General features: G+C 44.2%; 2 protein-coding genes and 1 non-coding gene across 3 annotated transcripts; all 3 read left to right on the forward strand.

Annotated features, from left to right (window-relative positions):
- The first annotated feature begins 228 nt into the window (after positions 1-228).
- On the forward strand, positions 229-9,360 carry LOC127752617 (ABC transporter G family member 38). Its single transcript, XM_052278056.1, has 23 exons — positions 229-599; positions 711-920; positions 1,035-1,119; positions 1,549-1,708; positions 1,800-1,876; positions 2,017-2,064; positions 2,536-2,626; positions 2,735-3,036; positions 3,246-3,527; positions 3,728-4,044; positions 4,146-4,306; positions 4,589-4,698; positions 4,785-4,935; positions 5,471-5,611; positions 5,721-5,890; positions 6,518-6,850; positions 7,014-7,304; positions 7,389-7,472; positions 7,655-7,788; positions 7,981-8,208; positions 8,308-8,479; positions 8,656-8,910; positions 8,998-9,360. Exons 1-23 carry the CDS (start codon positions 229-231, stop codon positions 9,265-9,267), a joined length of 4,443 nt encoding a protein of 1,480 aa, XP_052134016.1. The 3' UTR covers positions 9,268-9,360.
- A 177-nt stretch (positions 9,361-9,537) lies between these two features.
- On the forward strand, positions 9,538-9,610 carry TRNAK-CUU (transfer RNA lysine (anticodon CUU)). Its single transcript has one exon. It is a non-coding gene; the product is annotated as a tRNA-Lys (tRNA).
- Positions 9,611-11,769: 2,159 nt separating this feature from the next.
- Positions 11,770-13,156, forward strand: LOC127771116 (lachrymatory-factor synthase-like). Its single transcript, XM_052296946.1, has one exon. The coding sequence runs from the start codon at positions 12,092-12,094 to the stop codon at positions 12,758-12,760; it is 669 nt and encodes a 222-aa protein (XP_052152906.1). The 5' UTR covers positions 11,770-12,091; the 3' UTR covers positions 12,761-13,156.
- Positions 13,157-16,910: the final 3,754 nt, after the last annotated feature.

Below are 16,910 nucleotides of genomic sequence, written 5' to 3' on the forward strand. Positions count from 1 at the left end.
CCATCCACATCAAAGGAGACAAATGGCTAGCTCCAGGCTATTTAACCTGCCGGCATGTTGTAACCAAACGCGAGTTTTGTCGCGCATGTTTGACACCACACTGGCGGCCACTGACCAAAATCCATGCACGTCCGTGCAAGCATGGCTGACCCGCAGCACGTACAAGAGGAGGCAGCCGGAGCCGAGGCGGTGCACGCACACGCAGCCCGACACGACGGCGCCGTCGTCATGGAGATCCTGAGCCGGAGCCTGCAGAGCATGCCGGCGAGCCCGGACGTGAGCGCCTACTTCTCCGGCGCGTCGTCGCGACGCCCCAGCGCGGCCGACGAGGTCGACGACGAGGAGGCGCTGCGGTGGGCCGCGCTGGAGCGGCTCCCGTCGTTCGACCGCCTCCGCACGGGCCTCATGCGGGCGGACGCGGACAGCAGCGGCGTCGGCGTCGGCGCCGTGGGCCGCGGCCGCAGGTGGTACGCGCACCGGGAGGTGGACGTGCGCACGCTGGAGCTCGCGCAGCGTCAGGCCTTCGTGGAGCGCGTGTTCCACGTCGCCGAGGAGGACAACGAGCGCTTCCTCAAGAAGCTCCGCGCCCGCATCGACCGGTAAAAGAAAAAAAAAAACGAACCAACAACCACCCGATCGAGTGAAAATGGCCATGGACGCCACGGCTCGAGCCTTGTGATTGATTGATTCTGCTCGATCGTTGTTGGTAGGGCGGGGATCCAGATGCCGACGGTGGAGGTGAGGTTCAGGAACGTGAACGTGCAGGCGGAGTGCCACGTCGGGACGCGCGCGCTGCCGACGCTGGCGAACGTGTCGCGGGACGTGGGCGAGTCTCTGCTGGGCCTCGTCGGCCTCAACTTCGCCAAGAGGAAGGCCCTCCACATCCTCAAGGACGTCTCGGGCATCGTCAGGCCGTCCAGGTACGTATACCTACACGCATACGAATTACGATCGACGAGCTGAACTACAAGCCTCGACACAGCCACATGTTCGACGAACTGAGCTACAAATTGTAATCGTATACTCGCACACAGGATGACGCTTCTGCTGGGCCCACCTTCTTCCGGCAAGACGACGCTCTTGCTGGCCCTGGCCGGCAAGCTCGACCCAACTCTTGAGGTGAATATATACATGATCTCGTCATCGATCTTTTGACCCATGCAACCATTATGTCGATTGACTTGATAACCTTGCCTCCCGGCATAAAAAATAAAGCAAAAGATTAGTACATAATTAATTAAATACTCCATCCGTTTTTTTTTAAAAAAAAGAGACCAATCCTAGTAATAAATCTGAACATGTGTGACCAGATGACCAGATTCATTGCTTGAATTGGATTTTTTTTTGACGGAGTAGTATTAGCTAATTTTTTTATAAATAGATTAATATATTTTTTAAACCAACTTTTCTATAGAATATTTTTAAAAAAACATCATCTAGTAGTTTAGAAAAAATGCGTGTGAAAAATGAAAGTGTAGAGGTTGGGAAAGTTGAGAGAAGAACACAGCCGACTTTCCAATACTAACCTGGTGACGTCGGCGTATGCAGACGAGCGGTGAGGTGACGTACAACGGCTACGGGCTGGACGAGTTCGTGCCGCAGAAGACGGCGGCGTACATCAGCCAGCACGACGTCCACGCTGGCGAGATGACCGTCAAGGAGACGCTCGACTTCTCCGCCAAGTGTCAGGGGGTTGGCCAGAGATATGGTGAGTCGCGATCGCCCTTTCGACGTGGCAAAATACTGGAAATATTCGTACGTACGTAACCCGTCTCCCGTACATACGAGTGCGCGTGCAGAGTTGCTCAAGGAGCTCGCGAAGAAGGAGAGGCAGCTGGGCATATACCCAGATCCAGAAGTCGACCTGTTCATGAAGGTGTGCAGTTCTTTGTTTCATCCTTTTCACAGACCAATTCACCATTTTCATATTTCAACCCTGGACTACCTGATTATATTGTGTATTTCGTTCATACTGACGAAGTGACGAGGTCTGGAATTCTTTTGCTCGATGTGTAGGCTACTTCAGTTGAGGGGAGCACTCTCCAGACAGATTACATTCTCAGGGTACGTATCAGGTTCCCATCCTCTTTTCCTACAGGAATTAACCTCTCTTTTTTTTCTGTGAAATTTTTTCTTACTCCGTACTAAATATGCTTAATCGATGAACTGGTTGGCCTATAAACTCAGAAGAGATAAGAGAGTGAACGGAAACAAGGCCACATTCACCTACGTAGCCCATATATTTGGCCCTAATGGATAGCTAGCAGCCCACTTACGGCCTAATAAAGCCCATCTTACATAGCTGATAGCCACACAGAAGAACTAGAGCGTTGGCGTTTGGTTGATTCCACCGTTCCACGCTTCAGCTAGAGCAGAGCGCGAATTCTACAGGAGGGAGTGAGGAAGTTGCAGGCGAGGCGTTCGATTGTTTGCCGCAGAGAGGAAGGGGAGAGCTCGCTGCTCGTCTCGTCTCGCTTCCCTTGCGGATCGCGACGCAGCTGGATCGGATGAATCTGATGGCGCCGGTGTGTGCAGATCCTCGGGCTGGACATGTGCGCCGACGTCATCGTCGGCGACGAGCTGCGGCGCGGCATCTCCGGCGGCCAGAAGAAGCGCCTCACCACAGGTACGTAGGCCCTCGCGCGCGCGGGGTGCCTCCTTCCACCCCGCCTCAGCTTTTGATGTCGTTCGCCCCTCCGATCCTTTGGCTGAAATCGGCTGTGGATGATGGCAGCGGAGATGCTGGTCGGCCCGACCAAGGTCTTGTTCATGGACGAGATATCCACCGGCCTGGACAGCTCCACCACCTTCCAGATCATCAGGTGCATCCAGCAGATCGTCCACATGGGCGAGGCCACCGTCCTGGTGTCGCTGCTGCAGCCCGCGCCGGAGATCTTCGAGCTCTTCGACGACGTCATGCTACTCTCCGAGGGGCAGATCGTGTACCAGGGCCCCCGGGAGCATGTGCTTGAGTTCTTCGAGAGGTGTGGGTTCCGCTGCCCCGAGAGGAAAGGTGTTGCTGACTTCTTGCAGGAGGTTCGTTTTTTTTTCCCAAAAAATTATTTGTTGTGAAGTCAGTACAAACTCCCAACTCCTACTATATTAAGCCTGTTGCAAAGCAATGGTCCTTTATAAGTAAATGTCCATGATTTTTTTTAACAAACTGAAATGTCCAAGATATGACCAATAGAGATGCTATTAGGCACTAATGCAGTTATTCTGATAAAAAATGGTAATTTATGCAGGTTACATCAAAGAAAGATCAGGAGCAGTACTGGATACAGAGCGAGAAACCTTATCGCTACGTATCAGTACCTGAATTTGTTGCAAAGTTTAAGAAATTTCACATGGGGAAGAGCCTAAAAAAGCAGCTTTCTGTTCCTTTCAACAAGGGGAAAATCCACAAGTCTGCTCTGGTATTCTCCAAGCAGTCTGTTTCTACTTTGGAGCTTCTCAAGACCTCGTGCTCCAAGGAATGGCTTCTCATGAAGCGGAATTCATTTGTCTACATTTTCAAAACAGTTCAGGTATCTAGACTCAACATCCTTGATAGCTTTAAATGAAGGAATTGTGTCTTTTCTACTGTATATAGTAGTGGAATGATCTAAACTATTTAATCATATAGTTGTGCCATCATTTAGTGAAATAAAAAAAAAATCTTTACTGTCCACAGTAGAGGACTAAGGCGTTTGAGTTCATATCTAATTTTGTCTCCTTTCTTTTGAAGGGAATCCTAGTTGCATTGATAGCATCAACAGTTTTCTTGCGGACCCAGCTCAACACAAGAGATGAGGGCGATGGCCAAATCTATATAGGAGCCCTTATTTTTGTTATGATAACTAATATGTTCAGTGGTTTTGCTGATTTATCTTTAACTCTGGCAAGGCTCCCGGTATTCTACAAACATAGGGACTTCCTGTTTTATAGGCCATGGACTTTTGCACTTCCAAATGTTCTCGTGAGAATCCCTAGCTCCCTGTTTGAGTCGATAATTTGGGTTGCAATAACCTACTACACCATGGGGTTTGCCCCTGAAGCTAGCAGGTGCTCCTTCTGAGTGATTCAAATCTACTAAAGTTCTATACCATTTCGAATTTATATGATTTCTCTCTGCCCTTAACATCCCGATGTTCATCTTGCCTTAGGTTCTTCAAACACCTGCTTGTAGTCTTCATGCTTCAGCAGATGGCTGCAGGACTGTTCAGAGTCACCGCTGGGTTATGCAGGACTGTTGTGGTAACGAACACTGCAGGGTCTCTTGCAGTTCTGATCATGTTTGTGCTTGGAGGATTCATCCTACCAAAAGGTAGCCGCTCATATTTTCAGACACATATGGTTGTCTTTGCAATGGTACCATGGGTATAAGGAGATGTGGTGATTCTTAAAAATCAGAAAAGGGAGATACCTTTTGAAATGAAACACAAATATTAGTACTCTTGCTGCAAAGAACATTTTAGTAACTTTTTTATAGTGGACACTTGTCAATGTTTAATATTGAGGTGGCTGTTGAAATGATCACTGTAAATTAGAATATTAGTCATTTCACGTGTTACTTGAATTTGAACCATTCAAATTCTGATTGTTACAGATGCAATCCCTAAATGGTGGGTGTGGGCTTACTGGTGTTCACCCCTTACTTATGCATACATTGCCTTTTCTTCCAATGAAATGCATTCTCCAAGGTGGATGGACAAATTTGTAAGTTGACTCTTGATCATCTTATTATTCTGTTCCTGCAGGTAATAGTGGTTCTTGTCTTCTTGACTTTCTGATTGTGTATCAAGGTACCTGATGGAAAGAGATTGGGAGTGGCAGTTCTAGAAAATTCAGGTGTCTTCACCAATAAGGAATGGTACTGGATTGCAACTGGCGCCCTTCTAGGGTTCACCATTCTGTTCAACGTGTTATTCTCGCTATCACTTATGTACCTGAACCGTAAGTAGCTACACTGTACTTAGTAATAACCTGTTATGAGTTGCATCTGACAACAGATTATTTCCTTAACTTCGCCGATTGGCCTTTTCAAGTGAGCAGGTAGTGCAATTAGTATAGTATTACATATATAGTGCCTTTGTATGAATGTTCTCTGCAATTCCAAATATTGATTCATGTAGATATTGAAAATCTAAAACTTTTAACTTCATAAATTTAAAATCATAGATGCCCAAATTATAAGATTGTATTCTGCAAGCCCAATTAAATTCTGGATTCTTGATTCCATTTTTTATTTCTTTTACAGTTCTTGGGAAGTATTTCTTTCATTAGCACACTTCTTTTTTTAGATACTTCTCTCCAGCTATATACCTAAAAAGAATGTTTTGGTCATTTTGTCCTTTCTTATCAGCTGTAAATAAATACATTTGATACGTATAATATATCCAATGTCTGTGATAAATAGGTATTGTCCTTCAATTTCAATGACATATTTTTGACATTTTGTAACGGCCATTTATTCTATTCCTTGAATTAGCTGTTGGAAAACCACAATCCATCCTCCCTGAAGAAACCGATAGTCAGGAGAACATTCAGGAAGGAAAAAACAAGGCACATATAAAACAGATAATTACAGTTGAAACACCAGAACCTGTATCCCCGAACTCAATTATCACCCGTAAGCATATTTCTGATTTGTCATCATATTCTCTCTTCCTCATGTTCTCATAAATATACCTTTTTGTCGTTAGCACTCTCTCTGAAATGATGTTTTCAACTGTTTCTAGTGGATAAGGTGATTCAACAATTGCGTGGATATTCCGCAAACACTTCTGATAGGTCGCACTCATACATTAATGCTGCTGGCAGAACTGCTCCAGGAAGAGGGATGGTTCTTCCATTTGAACCGCTCTACATGTCCTTTAATGAGATAAATTACTATGTTGATATGCCTTTGGTGTGTATGTTTATCCCTATTCATTGTTCTTCCTTTTCTGACCTGCATTTCTGTTTCATATAGTTATTGTGACCACGGACATTCCATATCATGCAATAACTAAAACCTTTGTTTACATTTGGATTTCTTATTCTTTAATACTGGCTTCTTGGAGAAACACCTCCTCGCATTGTATCCTTGAGCTTATCAGCTAATGCTTGAGTGTAGTTACTACCTCTGTTTCATATTGTAAGGCGTTTTAGTTGTCGTAAGTCAAACTTCTTTAGCTTTGACTAAGTTTGTAGAAAAATGTACTAACATCTTCAACATCAAATTAATTCATTAAATCCACAGTGAAATATGTATTTATAACATATTTATTTGGTATTGTAGATGTTAATATATTTTTCTATAAACTTGGTCAAAGTTAGGGAATTTTGACTTATGACGAAACTCAAACACCTTACAATATGGAATAGAGGGAGTAGTAGTTTGTAGAGGTTTGGTGTTGCGAGTTAACATATTTTTATGCTACTGTTTTTTGAGTGTGCAGGATACATATATTCCTGAACTCAAACTTTTCATGTGGTGTAGTGACGTTAATTTTCATAACCTGTAATCTTATTTTCCAAACTGTGAGTATGTCAGGAAATGAAGAGTCAGGGAGTAACTGCCGATAAGCTTCAACTGCTGTCAGGGATATCTGGAGCTTTTCGACCTGGTGTTCTGACTGCTCTTATGGGTGTTAGTGGGGCTGGAAAGACTACCCTCATGGATGTCTTATCTGGGAGAAAGACAGGTGGATATATTGAAGGGGAAATCTATATATCGGGTTACCCAAAGAACCAAGCAACATTTGCTAGAATATCAGGCTACTGTGAGCAAAATGACATCCACTCCCCACAGATTACTGTAAGGGAGTCCCTACTTTTCTCTGCTTTCCTGCGCCTGCCTAAGGAGGTCAATGATCAAGAAAAGAAGGTTTGTTCTTGTGTTATGCCCTTCTTACAATATCAACTATCAACTTGTGTCAATATGCAGTGAGTTTTATGCTACTAACTTTACTGCGATAAAATCTTGAATGAACATTTCCTTTTTTTAATGAGGGATGGATAAGTTGATTAAGGTGGACCTTTGTATGTAGATCTTTGTGGATGAAGTTATGGAACTGGTTGAGCTTACTGGTCTGAAAGATGCTATTGTGGGCCTCCCTGGTGTGAATGGGCTGTCAACAGAACAAAGAAAGAGGCTGACAATCGCTGTAGAGCTTGTGGCAAACCCCTCAATTATCTTTATGGATGAACCAACTTCTGGTCTTGATGCAAGAGCGGCTGCTATTGTTATGAGAACTGTACGTAACACTGTCAATACTGGAAGAACCGTTGTATGCACTATTCATCAACCAAGCATTGACATTTTTGAAGCTTTTGATGAGGTATAGTCTACTGTATACATTATTTTCAAAATTACTGCTTTACTGCTCTTTGTTAATTGAAGATCTTGATTTTTCACCATGCAGTTGTTGCTACTAAAAAGAGGAGGCCAGGTTATATATTCTGGACCATTGGGTACAAATTCTCATAAAGTTGTTGAGTACTTTGAGGTTTGTGGTCTGACACCCAAACTAAATTTCACTTATCCCCATAGCTTAAATTCCCCTATAATCTTGTGGTGGTACCTTGTAAGAGACTCTGCAATTACATGTATATGATATGATTTCAAGTTCCTTCTTTGTGAAGCCTGCATCTCGAAATGTTCATTTTTTTGCCCGCTTTATCAAACTAGGCAATTCCTGGAGTCCCAAAGATCGAAGAGAATCGCAACCCAGCTACATGGATGCTGGATGTAAGCTCAGCTGCATCAGAAGTTCGATTGGAAATTGATTTTGCTGAATATTACAGGTCATCGACTATGCACCAGTAAGTGCAGTGTTCTTTCCACAATTCAATTTCTTCCAGGAGTGGAGGCAGCATTATATTGTTAGCATGCACTGTCAACCTTGAAGTTTAGATCATGCAATTGAAGCGAAAAATGGGCTTACTCTCTTGCATCTTTAACTCTTAAGGCATTTAGATAACTGCGACCTTTTTTCTATGGCTAATTATTTTCAGGCGAACCAAAGCATTGGTAAAAGAACTGAGCAATCCACCTCCTGGTTCCGATGACCTCTACTTCCCTAGTCAATACTCGCAGAGCACCTTTAATCAGTTCAAGCTCTGCCTCTGGAAACAATGGTGGACTTACTGGAGAAGCCCTGATTATAACCTTGTCAGGATTTTCTTTGCATTATTTACTGCTTTAATGTTGGGGACTATATTTTGGAGGGTTGGTCACAAGATGTATGTACTTTTATCAGGCTAAGTTATTATCCGCAGAGTCATTGAATATTTTCATGAATACCTATCACTGGTTCCTTAAATGTTTCTTATTTGATGCAGGGAGAGTTCAAAAGATCTCTTGGTCATCATTGGATCAATGTATGCTGCCGTCTTGTTTGTTGGTTTTGAGAATTCTGTAACTGTTCAACCCGTTGTTGCTGTGGAAAGGACTGTATTTTACAGAGAGCGGGCAGCTGGAATGTACTCGGCTATACCATATGCTCTAGCTCAGGTCAGTGATATTACTTTGTATCTCAACTGAACCCAGAACACCTTAAAAATGTCAGACCAATGGAATATTATGGAAACTTTGCAACAGAAGGTCACAATCATGTAGTAGAAATGAGATATAAATTCATTTCAATATATAAGTAACTTTTTATAACCAATCTGTTGAATTTTTGTCAGGTTGTTGTGGAGATACCGTATGTGTTCGTTGAGACTGTCATTTACACACTTATTGTCTACCCAATGATGTCGTTCCAATGGACACCAGCAAAATTCTTCTGGTTCTTCTATGTTTCATTCTTCACCTTCCTCTATTTCACTTACTATGGCATGATGAACGTCTCCGTATCACCAAACCTTCAGGTTGCTTCCATATTGGGTGCTGCCTTTTACACCCTTTTCAATCTCTTTTCAGGATTCTTCATCCCAAGACCGGTAAGTCCCTTAATTGTCTATATTTAAGCTCTAAACCTTTTTCTGTACAATTTCTGTAGGTTGATCTGGTTTTGTATGTTTCTGCAGAAAATCCCAAAATGGTGGGTTTGGTACTATTGGCTTTGTCCAGTGGCATGGACAGTATACGGCCTTATTGTGTCACAGTACGGAGATGTGGAGGATTTTATCACGGTCCCTGGACAATCTGATCAGCAAGTCAGACCTTTCATCAAGGACTATTTTGGCTATGACCCGGACTTCATGGGCGTCGTGGCTGCAGTGCTGGCTGGCTTTACTGTCTTCTTCGCTTTTACATATGCTTACTCCATCAGAACCTTAAATTTCCAGCAGAGATAGAAAATCCTCCCATGTATTGCTGTGTGTTGCAGTTCACATGTAAGATGTAACGCTAGTTTTCACCCAGGTATATATTCTATCTTATTGATTGCACGAATGCGTGGCTGAAGCTAATGCAACCAGTCCCCTGCTTAATCTCTCCTACATCAGTTTATGTAAGTGAACGTGCAAAGACAAGATAAGGAGACAAATTTATAACAAAAATTCAAGGGTACTGTCTTTTGTTTTCGTGTCGTATATATAGTATTCCTTAATTTACGAGATGTGCAAGCCCGTCTAGCTCAGTCGGTAGAGCGCAAGGCTCTTAACCTTGTGGTCGTGGGTTCGAGCCCCACGGTGGGCGAATTCTGGTTTTTTATCACTCTTTTTTTTTCACTCTTTTTTTTATCTGAAATTAATCTGACAAATTTTTACATCAGATTGTTTACCAATCACCATAGCTATTTAGGAAAAAAATTAACGAAAAATTAAAAAAAATAAGATAATTGGAATAAGAGCATCACTCTTTTTTATCTGAAATTAGTCTGACAAATTTTACATTGATTGTTTACCAATCACCATAGCTATTTAGGAAAAAATAACGACAAATTAAAATAAAAAAAAGATATCTGGAATAAGAGTCTAGAGTCCATGTGGAAATTTAGAACTAACTAAAATTCGAAAATAGAAAACAATAAAATTAAGGGATTTAAAAGTAGAGTCAGGAGTAAATACAATTTTGAAATTACTAAAATTAATTTTTTTTTAAAAAAAGAATATTGGAGGAAGATTCTAGAGTCCATATAAGAATTCAACTTAGAAATAACAATTAGAAATAATGAAAAATTAGAATTGAAAAATAATGAATATTAAAAGAAGAGTCTAAAGTTCATAGAAATAAATTTAAAAATAATGGAAATTTGAAATTAGAAGATAAGGAATATTGAAATAAGAGTCCAAAGTCCATATGTGAGTACAATATATAATTAACTGGAATTCATAATTTAAAATAATAAATATTGAATGAAGAATTTAGAGTCTAAGTATGAATAAAATTTATAAATAACAAAAATTCGGAATTAAGAAACACATAATATTGGAAGAGGTGTCTATGGTTCACATAGAAATATAATTTAAAAATAACTCGAATTAAAATATAATTAATGACTATCACGTATATACAATTCAATTTGGTTAGTTTGGTTAGGTAAGCACAAAATTTAGAATCATGTTACCATTTCAATATATTTTAATAATGAAATATAGAAAAATAATATGATATTATGTAAGAGAGAAAATAAAGATAGTAGCCGCACAATCTGCGCCATGCTAGTTAGTGGAAAAGAAATTTGTCCATAATTAGTTGACCTGTTGACATAAAAACTAGAACAAATCACAGTAATACCATGGAATAAACATTATTCTTACTTGGTCAAACTAGAACGGGCATGATTTGTTTATGCGTAATGATTGGTCTATTTTAGTTCAATTAGATGAAATAGCTTTTATTTTTAGGTTTAAAGTGAATTTTAGTTTATTTTTTGTTAACTAGGATAGACAAAAATTACGTGAACCAAACAAGTTACGCATTCTGGCATGCACATGGCAATATGCCTTTTTGTTTTTTCCTACGCCCGGAAGCAGCCAAAATCAGAGCAGGAAAGTTCAACGTGGCGTCCATTGATTCCTCTTCCCTGCTGGAAAGCATAACATCACATTACATGTGCCTGCCTGAGTGCCCCAATCACCGTTAGGGCATCCATGATGTGAGACACTTACAGAATACCCTCACTAACTAAAAGTACTCTAAGAGTACTCACCTTAGCCTAATGAGTGTCCCAACCAAAAAAACCCATTTCTCTCCTCTTCATCTCTTTCCTATTCTACCCTTCTCTTCCCCCTCCCCCCTCTCTAACTGTCTTTCTCACACGCACGCACGCGAGAGCGCACCGAGTCGCCGTCGCCGCTCTCTCTCCCACCACTCTCTCCCTCTCTCTCTCTCTCTCCCGTGGAAGGTGGCAGCGGCGACCCCCGGAGGCGGTAGATCCGGCGCCGCTGTGGCCGGATCTGGCCCCCCGGCGGATGGAGCGGCGTCAGCCGCGCCGCATCGAGTTGGCGGACGGTGAGCGCGCGGCGAGCTTGAGGCGGCGGACGGCAAGCCCTCGCGCTCGAGGCGGCGGATGGTGAGCTTGAGGCGGCGGACTCGGCGAGCTCGAGGCGAACGGACGAAGCTCCGTCGGCAAGGGAGACGAGAGCCGCCTACTTCGCTGCAGATCCGTCGCCCCCGCCGCGGATTTGGCATCCCAGCACCGTCCCAGGTCGTCGCCGCCTCTCGCCTCTCCCTCTCCTTCTCCCGCCACGCCTCCCTCTCCCTCTCGCCGCCGCCGTCGGAGCCACACCTCTCTCCCGTCGCTGGCGACCGTGACTGAGCGCGACGAGGAGCTCCATCGGTGTCACCAAGGAGGAGAGGGGAGAGGGGTGGAAGAGGAAATCCTCGCTTGCGGGGGGGGGGGGGGGGGGGGGGGGGGGTCGCCTCAAGTACCCGTACCAACACAACGGGTTCCTTCCACCAGCGCCTGTGCGAAAAGGAGCTGGGGGAGTGGGGGGGGGGGTCTGCAGAGGGACGACGCTGACGGAAAAGGAGACGGCCATCGCTAGGGGCACGGGCTGAAGCACCTTGTACACTCCACACACACACAATGATACAAAACGATCACATCTCTTTGGACTGGGTGACGGCTACACCACAAAAGTACAAAGCTTCTCCCCAAGATCTCGTCTCGACTCTCTCGATCCAGCGCTGTCACAGTGTCACGCCAAGCAAAACAGTGCATTCGACGACGAAATGCACACGGATACACGTGTCACATATGGCTTCACGCTAAACACTCGGTCAAGGTCAAGCATAAAGCAAGAACAGTCAGAGGTCTCCAATGTCCAATCTCCATTTTCCACCGGCACGATGCAACAAGCAGCAGCAGCAGCCGAAGCACACGGCTCCGGTCACCCGGCGGCGTCCATGGCTGACGACGGGAAGGAGGAAGCAGTCTCGGCGGCGTGGCACGGGTCGGTTCGCGCCGCGGTGGAGGGGCCGACGCCGGACCAGGCGTGGGCGCTGCTCGGGGACTTCTGCTCCCTCCACCGGTGGGTACCCTCTGTGCAGACGTGCCGAAGGGTGGAGGGCGCCGAGGGCCAGCCCGGGTGCGTCCGCTACTGTGCCGGCCCGGTGAACAAGGCGGCGGAGGCTGTGGCCGGGTGGTCCAAGGAGAGGCTGGTCGAGTTCGACCCAGTCGCGCGGCGGTACAGCTACGAGGTGGTGGAGACCAACAAGGGGTTCGGCCGGTACGCGGCCACGCTCCGGGTGGAGCCCGACCCGGCCGGGTGCGCCGTCGCGTGGTCGTTCGAGGCCGACCCGGTGCGGGGCTGGACGCTGGAAGGGTTCGTGGGGTTCCTCGACGAGCTCGCGCGCGGCGTCGCCAGGAGGCTCGAGGAGGAGATCATGTCGCGGAATTAGCAGGATGCCAGGATGACGCTCTTGCTTTGAAAGATTGCGAGCTCTCCTTTGCTGCTTTCGCTGTGTTCTATGCACGTCGCACATCCATCACCATGAAATAGCAAGAAAAAACTCGTGCGATGGGTTTGATCTCCGTGAAAACGGAATCGTCCATTTCCCATTTCCCCTTCCAAAGTGTTGCCTTCCTCTCGCCACGGAACAACTTTGTCCACAGCAAGTCAACTCCGTTTCGTCCATAACATCCACCCAGGGCCGTTCATGGCCATGTGCCAATTGATCAACCGTATAGGCTCCTCAAAATTAAGGGTCCCGAAATTCCCACATTTCAATACAAGCCACCGTGTTTTAATATATTTTCGATTGTAGTTATTGTATTTTTCAAAAGTTCCACTTTTCTTAACCTACTGGATATTTGTTTTCTTTGGGTTCGATAAATGTTAGATAATAATTATGGTAACCATAAATAAATATAGTTTATAACAACGATACAACACGTACTCACATACTTAAAAAAAAACATACTCACATACTAAATATTTTATTTTTTTACTTGGTAAAGAAAATTAAATAACCAGATCAGAAAGCACTTATTTTTTCCTACCGACGCCACAACCATTGACGTAATTTATTATTTAGCTGCAAAATTTGCTCTCTTGTTTTTAATATTTTCTAAATATAGAGTATCATTTTATGTTTCGCATTGGGCCCGAATTACTATGTTAGCCCAGCATCCACCACTTTTAACTACTCGCAGCCTCACAAAGAAAGATACGAGCTCGCTAGTGCATTTCTGCTATTCTGGGCCAACCATAATGGGATACACACAGAAGTTAGTTGAATTTTTTTAATTTTTAATTTTATTTATTAAAATATTTACAAAAATAATTTTTTGTTTAAAAGTTTTACCAATCTACACCCCTAACTGCAATGGGCCGCACGCCAATCAGAATCCTATTTCAAGCCAACGATAATTGGCCATACGTTGATCAGAATACATGCCAATGGACTCATATAGTCATGTTTATCTGTTTATATATAATGGACATAATTATGCAAGATAGTGTACCTGTTGGCCCAATGGTAAAAAGGCTTGTGTCACTTATAACATCTCATATGCTGCTCATATCTGTTGAAAAGCCGAGAAGAGCGCGGCCAAAACCTATACATTCTAGGTTATCTTCAGATGGCTTAGCATCGAGAATCATCATGGAAAAAAAAAACTGTCTGATGTCATTGGTGGAGAAATATTTTTTACTCCTGGTTGGTAATCTCCTTTAGTCCCGGGTTTTCAACCGGAAGTAGGAATCCAGGACTTAAGATACCTATTTTTAGTCCCGGTTGAAATAACCGGACTAAAGATCCCGGTTGGTAATAAGGTGTTACTAACCGGAACTAAAAAGAGGGTAGCGGCAGTCCAGATGGTCTCCTTTTCTCTTTTTTTTCTTTTTTATTTTCTCCCAGCAGTCCTAATGGTCCATTTTCTTTTTTTCTTTTCTTTTTTTATTTTCTCCTGAATCGAGTGGCATGCATATCCCAAATCAAACCCCAAATCCCCAAATCAAAGTAACATCCCAAATCCATATCACAAATCTTAAAGTTACTTCTAAACACAAATCAAATACATCACAGATTATACATCTCAGATCCGTACAATGAATCACAAAATTATACATCTCAGTGAATCACAAAATATCAAAAAAAAAAAAGAGAAAACAACGCCGGCTGCCGGCTGCCGCCGCCTGTGGCCCCGCCGGGAGGAAAGGGGAGGATCGATCTGTGTGAGGAAGTGGTTGCGATTGTGGAGGAGAGGATAAGTGCTAGGGATTATATACTACGTGTTGAATTTTAGTTCCGGTTGGTAAATACCAACCAAGAGCAAAAATCTAGATGATCTAAAGTGGTGATGTTTAGTCCCGGTTGATACTCGGCCCGCTGACATGCCTGTGACAGGGAATGAACTGGGACTAAAGATCATAGAATGGCTGTGGGGTTTTCAACCGGGGCTAAAGATCATTTTTAGTCCCGGTTCGTTTTTGAAACTGGGACTATTGTGGTTTTGGGTTGACCCAGCAAATATCAGTTCTCCAGCAGTGTGTAAATATCTGAGAATAGTACTTATGTATACATATATATCTTGTATTAATCTATCTTGTTATTTTTTTTAAAAAAAGTTGATAACTGACTTATAAGAAACGGGAGATATCTCCTCGATCGAATGATAAACTATATTATATATATATATATATATATATATATATATATATATATATATATATATATATATATATATATATATATATATGTGAACACAATGTATGTCACGCCATGGAATTTCTACGTGCCTTCACCTGTGTCGTTTCGGCGTACACACAATGTATGTCACGCCATGTGATTTCTTCGGCGGATCTGGATGTGGACGTGGAGTGTGATCGATGTTCCGGCGCCGGCCGGCTGTACCTTCCGACGAGGAATGCCCAGAGCACGAGTGTGACGACGATGAACACGGCATTGACGCAAGTGAAGGCCATCGCTACCAGCACTGGTGGAGAAGTGCTTTTCTAAGTCCCAGTTCGTAACCCCCTTTAGTCCCGATTGTCCAACCTAGACTACGAATTCGGGATTAAAAATCGCTATCTCTAGTCCCGGGTGAAATATCTTTAGTCCTGATTGGTGTTACCAGGACTAAAGATCGATCTTTAGTCCCGGTAACACCAACCGGGACTAAAGATAGGGATCTTTAGTCCCGGTTGGAGTTACCAACCGGAACTAAAGAGGGAATAATAGCAGTACAGATGGTCCTCTTTTCTTTTTTTTCTTTTTTATTTTCTCCCCAATCAAGTGGCATGCATATCCCCAAATCCCAAATCAAATTAACATCCCAAATCCACATCACAAATCTTTAAGTTACTTATACACATAAATCAAATACATCGCAAATCCTAAAAAAAAATTACGCAAATCAAATTACATCACAAGTTCTACAAAATTCATCGCAAATACATCACAAATTCACATCGCACACAAATCAAATACATCACAGAATCATGCAATAAATCACAAATTCTAAAAAAAAGAGAAAAAAACCACAGAGGCACCGCTCGGCCGGCCGCTGTCGCCTCCTCTCCGCGCTAGCCGGCCACCGCCGCGCGGCGCTGCCCGCCATCACGCCGCCCTGCGCGCCGCTGCCGCGCAGGCCACCGCCGCGCCGGCCGCTGCCACGTCGGCCGTGCCGCCCGCCGCCCGGCCAGCCCTCGATCTCGCTCGATCCAAAAGAAAAAAGAGAGGAAGGAAGAAAGAGATAAGGCAGGAGTTAGAGAGGAAGAAAGAAAGAAAGAGATAGAGTTTGTTGCGTGGACGAGAGAAGAGCATAAGTAATAGGGATTATATAGTACGTGTTGATTTTTATTCCCGGTTTGTAACACCAACCGGGACTAAAGTGATCTTTAGTCCCGGTTGGTGTTACAAACCGGGACTAAAGATCCTAGACGCCTGACACAGTCTGACATGGAACCAACTAGGACTAAAAATACTAAAGATGATTTTTAATACAAACCGGGAATAAAGATCATCTAGTCCTATTGTTCTTATAAACCGTGACTAAAAATCATTTTTAGTCCCGGTTTTTAATGAAACCGGGACTATTATAAATTTTGGTCGATCGATTAAAAATGGTTTCTCCACAAGTACAGGTTGCCCCCAGGGGCAAGACGATGCTGTAGATGGCCCCGAGAGCGCCGCCGATCCCAGCGTATCCGACGTTGTCGATGGCCTCATGCAGGGGCGCCGGCGTGAGCGGCAGGAACAGGGTCGTGTACGTCTGGACGGAGGAGACCAGCGACATGTAGACGGCCCACGAGATCAGCAGCGGCAGCCGCCACGGGACGGCGAGGAAGAAACGAGGGTCGGGGAGCACAAGGCCCAAGCAGCAGATTATTATCATGCATGGCACAGCGCCGAAGCGCAACCACAGCATGTCGGAGGACACGTCCGGCCACGCCTCCCCGACGGTCAGCGGCGGCGGCGGCGCCGTTGTCGCCATGGTAACAAGTACGGGACCGTAATCAGATGTCAGTGGTAGAGAAACCATCTTTACTCGGTTACCCAAAATTTACAATAGTCCCGGTTCGAATAGAAACCGGGACTAAAGATG

This window comes from Oryza glaberrima, chromosome 1 (genome assembly GCF_000147395.1).
Source record: "Oryza glaberrima chromosome 1, OglaRS2, whole genome shotgun sequence".
NCBI classification, from domain to species: domain Eukaryota; kingdom Viridiplantae; phylum Streptophyta; class Magnoliopsida; order Poales; family Poaceae; genus Oryza; species Oryza glaberrima.